The sequence below is a fragment of the Thalassophryne amazonica genome, chromosome 7, assembly GCF_902500255.1.
Source record: "Thalassophryne amazonica chromosome 7, fThaAma1.1, whole genome shotgun sequence".
NCBI classification, from domain to species: Eukaryota; Metazoa; Chordata; class Actinopteri; order Batrachoidiformes; family Batrachoididae; genus Thalassophryne; species Thalassophryne amazonica.
The window spans coordinates 54,576,012-54,587,180 of NC_047109.1; the positions used below are offsets into that span (position 1 = coordinate 54,576,012).

At 40.0% G+C, this 11,169-nt stretch overlaps 1 protein-coding gene across 1 annotated transcript; it reads right to left on the reverse strand.

The window, feature by feature from the left end:
- Nucleotides 1-9,029: 9,029 nt before the first annotated feature.
- Nucleotides 9,030-10,488, reverse strand: glrx3 (glutaredoxin 3). Its single transcript, XM_034174200.1, has one exon. The coding sequence runs from the start codon at nucleotides 10,432-10,434 to the stop codon at nucleotides 9,463-9,465; it is 972 nt and encodes a 323-aa protein (XP_034030091.1). The 5' UTR covers nucleotides 10,435-10,488; the 3' UTR covers nucleotides 9,030-9,462.
- Nucleotides 10,489-11,169: the final 681 nt, after the last annotated feature.

The following is an 11,169-nucleotide window of genomic DNA, read 5'->3' on the forward strand; positions in this document are numbered from 1 at the left end:
ACGACACTTGCTGGATGTTTGTAATGTTCCACATGGACTTTTAAAAAGACAACCAGTAAATTATTAGCCAAGGTGGTAAGTGGTAGATGCAGGACCCTTGACCTAGTGGTGACAGGACCCATGCCATGTGAACACACTGGATTTAGCGGAACACATTTGCAATATAAGTGATACTCCACTGACACGGTGTCCCACCATCACTTTAAATAGATTCAACAAAGTTAAAATTCTTGAAATGAAAAAAAAAGTAAAGCAGCAGACTACACCATGTGCAAAAATGAAAGTACACTTTTAAAAGTATTGGTGGATGGGAATTACTGATGTGTGTTTGAGTTGTTCGGACCTTCATGAACTCTGTCAACATACATCTGTCAGGAATCATTAACCACTTATTTGAAGTCGGCTGTATTTTCCATCATGCTGGAGTTTGTCTCCCCCTTAATCAGTTTTGACCATTAAAATAAATGAATAAAAACATCTGAAAATATATTAATACACAAAAATTCACCTCTTACTGTGGCAGAATTATGCATTTTTGTGATTTAAGCATGAAATTCTTGTAGGTCTAAAATATTAGTGTTATACTGAATCATTTTTCCTGTCCTTCTTAATCTTGTTACTAACATGGTAGCAGGTCTCAGTCTCATCATAAATTCTGGGTCCGTTAGTGAAGCAAAGGGCTAGTCACATTAGTATCCTGTCTATTTTCTTGGTTTACTTAGTTCTGGCTGATTGATTCCACTCTCTTTCTTTGTTTGATGTGCTGTTGTTAGACTCTTTCGAGGATGCTTGTGGCAGACAAGAGATCCTGTTTGTTTGACCCCTGTTTGAGGATCCTGCCTATCTGAGGATGCAACCTGAGAAAGAAGCTTGACCAATCTCCATGTGAACATTCTTGCCATCTAGGAAAATTTTGGACAACAATTACTACTGAACTAAAATCTGACTTTTCTCTGTTCTTGTTTTGCATGTTTGAAAATTTTCTGTTATACTTTGTTGATCACGTCCACGGACGTAATCAAATGGTTAAATAAAAGTTAAATTTTTAAAAAATAAAAATTGATGTTTATTTATTTGTCTGGTAGCAGGATTACGTCAAAACTACTGCACAGATTTTGATGAAATTTTCACCACAGATAGATATTAGGCCATGAAAAACTCCATTCAGTTGGAGGTGATACGGATCAGGATCTCAATTTGTACACGTCACTTTGTCAGATTTTGAGGATCACGTCAAAACTACTTAACAGATTTTCACCACACATTGGTGTTGGGCCTTAGAAGACTCCATTAAAGTTTGGAGGTGATCTGGATCCAGATCCGGGTCCTGGATCAGGATTTCACTTTGTAGACTTTTAAGGATTACGCCAAAACTACTTCATGAATGTACCAAAAACTACTTCACGATGTAAAACCAAGATCAGGAAGACACTATTTTGTTTCAGCTAATGAATTAAATATCAGATTGTAACATCTTGATCAGTCGTTCCATTCTGGATCAGTATGCAATTAATGCATTGTGTTGTGGAATCAAGATCCAGGTAAAATCCGGGTCACGATGTGAATCGCATATCTTTTGAGTCCTCGTCAACCATTGCCGGATGTCTCTCGAAATCTCTGATTGCTCTTGTTTGTTCTAACAATGACAGACATTTTTAGAATGGCCTAAGCAGTGGGTTACCTCTCTGAGTCTGGTCTGCTTAAGGTTTCTTCCTCAAAAAAGGAGCTTTTCCCTTACCACTGTTGCTTATATGATTGAAGGCGGTTGGTAAGGTTGGACCTGACCCTTGTGAAGCACCTTGGGGTGACTTTTGCTGTGATTTGGCGCTATATAAACACATGGAATTGAGTAAATCCCATTTACACGATTTGTTTATTATCAGATATGGCAACAACTTCGATTTGACCTTTGATGACCTTGAAAGGCAGTAGTGGGCACAGCTAACCTGCAAATAAACCACTAATCAGCTAACTGAAAAGTTAACTATGATAATGCTACAAACAGAAACTGCTAGAGCACTGAGCTGAAGCTACCGCTAACCATTTACGTTGATATGTTTTATTGCTTTTGATTTGGCTCTAAACCCCTGAAAAAAACTGATCTAAAGAGGTGAAAGTTTAATATGTTGTAGTGTAAGTATGGAGGTTCCCAAAAAAAAGTGCAGCAAGACAAGATCAGACAATAATTAAATAACCAAATGGAAGTGCACAGTAGTTTATATTCAGTAGTTTATTCACAGTATAAAATCTATTAAACTTGTAAGAAATTTTAATAAATAAAAATATACATACAGAATAATTTACATAATCTAATTAATGCATCAATGCATAATCTCGGGGTCTTGTTCACGAGTGAGGGACGGATGGAGCGTGAGATCGATAGACGGATCGGTGCAGCATCTGCAGTGATGCGGTCGCTGTATCGGACCATCGTGGTGAAGAGAGAGCTGAGTAGGGGGGCAAAGCTCTCGATTTACTGATCGACAGAACACACTCAGATTGTTTGTTAATTACATACAGTAGTGTTCAGAATAATAGTAGTGCTATGTGACTAAAAAGATTAATCCAGGTTTTGAGTATATTTCTTATTGTTACATGGGAAACAAGGTACCAGAAGATTCAGTAGATCTCACAAATCCAACAAGACCAAGCATTCATGATATGCACACTCTTAAGGCTATGAAATTGGGCTATTAGTAAAAAAAAAAAAAGTAGAAAAGGGGGTGTTCACAATAATAGTAGCATCTGCTGTTGACGCTACAAACTCAAACCTATTATGTTCAAACTGCTTTTTTAGCAATCCTGTGAATCACTAAACTAGTATTTAGTTGTATAACCACAGTTTTTCATGATTTCTTCACATCTGCGAGGCATGGAGTCAACCAACTTGTGGCACCTTACAGCTGTTATTCCACTCCAGGATTTTTTAACAACATTCCACAATTCATTCACATTTCTTGGTTTTGCTTCAGAAACAGCTTTTTTGATGTCACCCCACAAGTTCTCAATTGGTTTTAGGTCCGGGGATTGGGCAGGCCACTCCAAAACATTAATTTTGTTGGTTTGGAACCAAGATTTTGCTCGTTTACTAGTGTGCTTGGGGTCATTGTCCCATTTCAAGGGCATGTCCTCTTCAGCATAAGGCAACATGACCTCTCTAAGTATTTTGACATCCAAACTGATCCATGATACCTGGTATGTGATATATAGGCCCAACACCATAGTAGGAGAAACATGCCCATATCATGATGCTTACACCACCATGCTTCACTGTCTTCACTGTGAACTGTGGCTTGAATTCAGAGTTTGGGGGTCGTCTCACAAACTGTCTACGGCCCTTGGACCCAAAAAGAACAATTTTACTCTCATCAGTCCACAAAATATTCCTCCATTTCTCTTTAGGCCAGTTGATGTGTTCTTTGGCAAATTGTAACCTCTTCTGCACATGTGTTTTATTTAACAGAGAAACTTTGCGGGGGATTCTTGCAAATAAATTAGCTTCACACAGGCGTCTTCTGTCACAGCACTTATAGGTAACTCCAGACTGTCTTTGATCATCCTGGAGCTGATCAGTGGGTGAGCCTTTGCCATTCTGGTTATTCTTCTATCCATTTTGATAGTTGTTTTCCATTTTCTTCCATGCATCTCTGTTTTTTTTTTTTTTTTTTTGTCCATTTTAGAGCATTGGAGATCATTGTAGATAAACAGCCTATAATTTTTTGCACCTGCGTATACGTTTTCCCCTCTCCAATCAACTTTTTAATCAAACAACGCTGTTCTTCTGAACAATGTCTTGAACGTCCCATTTTCCTCAGGTTTTCAAAGAGAAAAGCATGTTCAATGGGTGCTGGCTTCATCCTTACATAGGGGACACCTGATTCACACCTGTTTGTTCCACAAAAGTTGACGAACTCACTGACTGAATGCCACTCTACTATTATTGTGAACACCCCCTTTTCTACTTTTTTTTACTAATAGCCCAATTTCATAGCCTTAAGAGTGTGCATATCATGAATGCTTGGTCTTGTTGGATTTGTGAGAATCTACTGAATCTACTGGTACCTTGTTTCCCATGTAACAATAAGAAATATACTCAAAACCTGGATTAATCTTTTTAGTCACATAGCACTACTATTATTCTGAACACTACTGTACATGCGCTACTACTGTATAATTAAAAAAAGAGCAATATAATGTGTTTCATGAAGCAGCAATACATTTAACCTTTGCTTTTCTCAAAAAAGCTCTTCACAGTGGCAGTTGAGCATAAACACAACAATACTAAACATCAGCAACCTCTTGATGACAATGACCTCATGTAAGAATAAAAGCGTTGTCATATCTGAGAATTTAAACTAAAAGCCTTCATCAAAGTTCTGGGACAGAAAATTAGTGGAAATGTCTTTCACAAAGGTGCTAAAAGAGACATTTCACAATACAAAAGGTCAGCGACCCTTAGATTGCCTTAAAATTCAAATAAAGAAAGCTGTCTTCCGTTCTTGCTGTGTTTGAGACATGTTGGTAAACGGGAAACTCCAAGCTCCAGCACGGAATAAAATTATTTGAACTCGCGGTCAGATTAGATTTTCTTGCTCAGAAACTCGTGCAGAAATTCATGCACCTACAGTCATGGCCTCTTATTAAGACAGTAATATTACAATATTATTTTGGATGTGATATAGTTGCATTATTAATGCAACCATATCACATTCAAAAGTAAATGATTTGTCAAAAGTAATTAAATGCCATAATACTAGTTAAGGAGCCAGTGTAACACCCCCCCCCCCCCACCCCCCTTTGATCAGTGCTGGTCATATAATTAAAATATCATGACAAAGTTGATTTATTTCAGTAATTCCATTGAAAAAGGTGAAACTTGTATATTCATTCATTACACACAGACTGATATATTTCAAATGTTTATTTCTTTTAATTTTGCTAATTAGAACTGACAACTAACTTTAAATCCCAAATTCAGTATCTCAGAAAATTAGAATATTACTTAAGACCAATACAAAAAAAGGATTTTTAGAAATGCTGGCCACCTGAAAAGTATGAGCATGTATAGCACTCAATACGTAGTTTGGGCTCCTTTTGCCTGAATTACTGCAGCAGTGCGGCGTGGCATGGAGTCAATCAGTCTGTGGCACTGCTCAGGTGGTATGAGAGCCCAGGTTGCTCTGATAGTGGCCTTCAGCTCTTCTGCATTGTTGGGTCTGGCGTGTCGCATCTTCCTCTTCACAATACCCCATAGATTTTCAATGGTGTTAAGGTCAGGCGAGTTTGCTGGCCAGTTAAGAACAGGGATACCATGGTCCTTAAACCAGGTACTGGTAGCTTTGGCACTGTGTGCAGGTGCCAAGTCCTGTTGGAAAATGAAATCTGAATCTCCATAAAGTTGGTCAGCAGCAGGAAGCATGATGTGCTCTACAACTTCCTGGTAGACGGCTGCATTGACCTTGGACCTCAGAAAACACAGTGGACCAACACCAGCAGATGACATGGCATCCCAAACCATCACTGACTGTGGAAACTTTACACTGGACCTCAAGTAACGTGGATTCTGTGCCTCTCCTCTCTTCCTCCAGACTCTGGGACCTTGATTTCCAAAGGAAATGCAAAATTTACCTTCATCAGAGAACATAACTTTGGACCACTCAGCAGCAGTCCAGTCCTTTTTGTCTTTAGCCCAGGCAAGACATCAAGTCAGCAGTCTTCCCCATGACTGTGTAACCTACAGAACTAGACTGAGAGACCAGTTAAAGGTATTTGCCGGTGTTTTGAGCGAATTAGCTGATTCGAGTGTGCCACCAGGTGTCTTCAATATTGAACCTTTTCACAATATTCTAATTTTCTGCGATACTGAATTTGGGGTTTTCATTCGTTGTCAGTTATAATCATCAAAATTAAAAGAAATAAACACTTGAAATATATGAGTCTGTGTGTAATGAATGAATATAATATACACGTTTCACTTTCTGAATAGAATTAAATCAACTTTTTCATGATATTCTAATTATATGACCAGCACCTGTAGGTTATTGGGTTACACATTCAAACATTGATTTTAGAAGCTCCTGTTGCTAATCAAACCAGATCAGCCGCATACTACACATGCCCATAACCATCCTAAATTACACACTCACACAGAGAGAGATTTTACAAAAGTGGTAAAAAAAAAATTCATGACATCAAGAGATGACCTCATAGGTCCATCTGAAAGTGCTTCCACATTTGAAATGAATCTGCATAACACAAATAAACAACCCTGAAAGTTTCCTGCTTTAGTCACACACACACAAACACACACCCTATTCTCTCTTAAATGTATGTTTATCTGCATCACTATCTGCCACTGAAATTTTTTCTATATATAAAGTTATGCTGAGGTTAATTTTTGACTTCATCAAATATGTCTTTAACTCAAAAAAAATTATAACTTTTTTCTTTTTTTATAGTTGTATGTTTGAGAACATGGAAGAGTGTGGATCTGTGATACAAGTTTTTGGCCTCATCAGTAATACTGCACTTTACTGTTTTACACAGCGACAGCCACAAGGTGGTGACAAACCCAACTTTCACAACTACTGCAGCCTCACAATGTTTCTGTGTAGGCTCTCAGTTGTCCAGGTGGTTTCCATAGTAGAGAAGCTTGAATCTTCGACTGGACTGGGTTGCTTCAGACAGCACAAAATCCCAGTTTACTTTAAACCGGTTAACACCTTGAGACAGAAATTAGTTCACCCTAAAGACAGGATCCCTAGTTACAAACAGAGCAATGTAGTGTATTCTATCAGATGTCAGGAAAACTGTAACGAACACTACATAGGTGAGACTAAGCAACCTTTACACAAAAGGCTATACCAGCACCGCAGAGAGGGCGCCAGTGGACCTCAGTCTGCAGTTCATCTCCACCTTAAAGATACTAACCACACGTTTGAGGACAAGGAAGTTAAAATCTTAGCCAGAGAGAAGAAATGGTTTGAGAGAGGGGTCAAAGAGGCATTCTGTGTGAAACAGTTGAAACCCAGCCTTAACCGGGGAAGGGGTCTGAGACACGCTTTGTCCCGTTTACAATGGGGTACTCGGGTCAAAGCAGTTTCAGTCTTTTGTTCATGGTAATGAGTCATTCACGTCATCAGAAGAGGCTTCCGTCCCATCATTAGGCGGGACAGCTACCCTGTCATTAGGAGGGTTCTAACTAGAGCACAATAGGTGCTAATTAGAGCTATTGTTTAGTCACTAGCCTGCCTATAGCAGTCTGCCTCTCGGTAGGAGGGTTCTGGCTAGGTTTAAAACTCCAGCTTTTGTGGCTTCTGTTTATTCTTTTCTACAAGTCAAGACAGAAGCCACACTACCAGAGTAAGAATTTTAGCTGAGGAAACTTCTGCGATTTCAAGCGAAACGTCCTCACGTCAAGCAACCCAGTCCAGTCGAAGATTCAAGCTTCTCTACTATGTAGCCTAACAATGTAGATTTTATTTTATTTGTTTTAATGTAAAGACAGGTTTATATGACAAATGGATTCCAAATTTGTGTGTCATGATTTATTGCATATACTAGAAATCTAACATGTTGGCTTCACAGTTGAGAAACTGCCTCACTTTCCGCAAGTCAACTTAGCAAAAACTCAAGTTAATTTAGCCAAATTTATCCATTTAGCTGGTGTTCATAAAACAGACAAGAATTTAAAAAACTGCATCATCAATGAGGATTTGTTGAGTATTTCACAGAGCTTTTTCGTATCGTGCCCTGTTCTGTGGAATGATCTACCTGCGTCCGTAAAACAGATTCTGTAGAGACTTTCAAGTCCAGACTTAAGATGCACTTATTTTTCCTTTCGTATGGCTAGCATACTGGTATAGAATGTTACTATGCTTTTTACTCTTAAATTCATTTTATTAGGAAACGGAGCGGGCCGGGGCCTCAACTTTAAAGTCTGAGTCTTTTAGTGGAGCTTAGGGCTAGTGGCCGGCGATCACCTTAGTATTTTTGTTCTTCTTGTTGCTTAACGCTGACTAATTATACTGTATTTGTTGTCTTTCTGATACCAGATTCTTTTCTCTCTGAGGCGCGGCTCCATCCAGAGATGGGTGTGGTGTCTGTTTCTGTAACCCTCCTGTCCTGTGCACTGGCAACATTTCCTGTATAGTCGTTTTGTGAATTTTGTAAATTGTGTTGGTAGCATGGCCCAAGCAGAGGGTCACCCCTCTGACTCTGGTCTGCTTGAGGTTTCTTCCTCAACTCATTAGGAGTTTTTCCTTACCACTGTTGCCTGTGTGTTTGCTCTAGGAGTTGGTTAGACCTTACTTGTGTGAAGCGAAGGCAACTTTGTTGTGATTTGGCGCTATATAAGTGAAAATTTGTTTCCATTCACTTAAACATTTTGGGCAATTTAGTTTTTCTTCCAAGAATTATATTGTTCATCAATTATGAGCTGTTTGGTGTTTTAATGACATCATGCTTTGGCTGTAAATATACAAAGTAATCAATATTTTATTCATCTGAAAAAGTCTGAATATTCTTTAATATACTACTTTAAAAAAAAAACAATTCTCTGCAGCAAAAAAAATATATATTAGATTAACTTTATATTTAGTTTTACATATATATTTTTAGGACTTCTGTTAGCCAATTTATATTCTGTTCAGGTCATTTTAATTTTATACTCAATTCCTTTCATATTTTCACATTCTCAAATCAGCTGCACAATTATTTTAAATTGTTACATTTTACACTTGGGTAACTGAATAACGCTAAATTTTCTGTTCACTTTATACTCAGTTAATTTCATACTTTGTTTTATATCATTCACATTTTAGGTAACTTTCTGTTCAGGTAATTTTTGCTTAAATTGATGTGAAAATAACTGTTTAGTCTTACATTGTCTTTGCATTTCACGTAGCGTCATTGCACAAGCAGTATGATGTTAACACATTTTTCTGACAGCAAGAAGGTTGGCTGGTTCCATCAACATGCATCTCCTTGGAGTTTGCATGTTCTCTAGATAGCATTAAAAACAATACAAGTCAAATTACTTTTGTTCATTGTTTAATAACATTTTTGACCAATAGAATTGAAAGTTCTAGCTCTGCAAATCCAGAATTATTGTTTGAAGTCGTTTCAAATGACAAATTTTCATACTTGGCAGGTAAATAAAAGTACAGAGCATGAGAGGTGTGCTGCTGCACAAACCGACAGTTTTCAGTAGATGTAAACCTGATCAGTGCAATGCTCTGAATACTTGCAGGGGAAAAGAAGTAAGGTATAAGGACACCAGATAAACTAAAACCAGTGAACAGTGCTGGACAACAAAGTGATTTAACCAAGTTGGAGTGAGGAAACGATTGACAGTGGTCAATCATTTGGAAGAAAAACCATATCCAGCCTTGTTTACGAGACTGAAAATCAATCTACCCAGGTGCTAGTGAATAAGGGGTCTCCAAACACTGGCTCCCACAGCTAGGACTGTCCTCTCAGCACTGATGCCAGTTCTCCATTCTCCATCAGCTCCTTCACTATGTCCAGGCCCCCGATCAGTTCTCCTTTCACATACAGCTGAGGGTAGGTTGGCCAGTTGGAGTAAGACTTGAGGCCCTGGCGCACCTCTTCATCCTGCAGAATATCAAAGGTGTCATAATCCACGTCTGTGGCATTCAGGACCTCCAGGATCTGCCTGCTGAAGCCGCACTTGGCCTCCTGCTTGTTGCCCTTCATGAACAGCATGACCGGGCTCTGGTTGATGAGGGTCTTCAGGCGGTGCTCCAGGGTGACAGCCTTAGGACAGGTGTTCTCCAGCTCCCCAGACTCCGCCAGCTCCTTGACGATGTCCAGGCCACCCACAAGCTCCCCAGTGACGTACAGCTGAGGGTAGGTGGGCCAGTTGGAGTAGGTCTTCAGCCCCTGCCGCACCTCCTCGTCGGACAGGACGTCAAAGCTGCTGAACTGGATGTTTCGCTCCTTGAGCAGCGCCACCATCTGGCGGCTGAAGCCGCAGCGGGGCTCCTGTGGAGCTCCCTTCATGAACAGCATGCAGGGCGCCGCGTTGATCAGCTTCTTCAGGCGCTGATTCAAATCCGCGGGCCCGCCGGCCTCCTCCACCGTCCCGCTTACCGCCATCCCCCGAACCTTCTTGGAGAACTGCGGGACGTTGGCTCCGTCCAGCCGGTCCACCTTCTCTCCTCCCTTGAAGAACAGGAAGGTGGGGACGGCGGAGATCTCGTACTTCTCCGACACCTCCGGTACAGCTTCGGCCTCCAGCTTCACGAACGTGCTGCTCGGGTACTCTTTAGCCAGCTCCACCATCACGTCGTTCATCTGTTCGCACTGAGGCGCCCACGCCGCCTGGAAGTGCACCACAGTCAGACATTTTCCAGCTTTGGCTAAAAAATCTTCAAACTGCTGCCGAGTGGTCGCCTCCACCACATTCGCCATTTTCTCCTGTGGGACGTTCGTCTTCTTCTTCCTCTTATCTTAATTGTTACTCGCTAGCAGGCGGAACACTGTCGCCACCTACTGTTACGTTAAATAGGTACGTGGAAATACTCTGGCTAAAAATAGAAAACCCAAAACAAACCAGACTTCATAGGATGCTACTACGGACCACAAGAGACATGCTATAAGGAAGAGGTGGAAAGGCAGTACGCCATAATCAGAACACAAATCCAATGCTACAAACAGGAAGGAAATGTACTACTAGCAGGAGACTTCAATGCAAAACTGGAAATTAGAGCAGGACAATACCAACAAAAAGAAAGTAGAAATGGGAGAATCCTAAAAAACCTACTAAAAGAAGCAGACTGCAAGGCAATTAACCTCAAATCTGAAACAGGCCTGTGGACAAGAGAGAACAGACATAACGATGAAAAATCTGTAATAGACTACATAATAGCATGGGACGAAATGGAACAAAGAACAACAAGAGTAGAAGTTGATGAAGCAGGAACCCTCAGACCCAAAAACAAACATGGGGAGACAGACCACAACACGATAGCAGCTTGCATCCAAATACCAGAGACCAGCTGAAGAACAAAAGGAATTAAAAGATGGAACCTAGAAAATGAAGAAGGTTGGAAGGAATACAACAAATTACTGCCCAAAAAAATTACAAATAAAAAACAGTGAATACAAAGAATATGAAACAGTAATAAAGGAAGCCCTAAAAGAGAC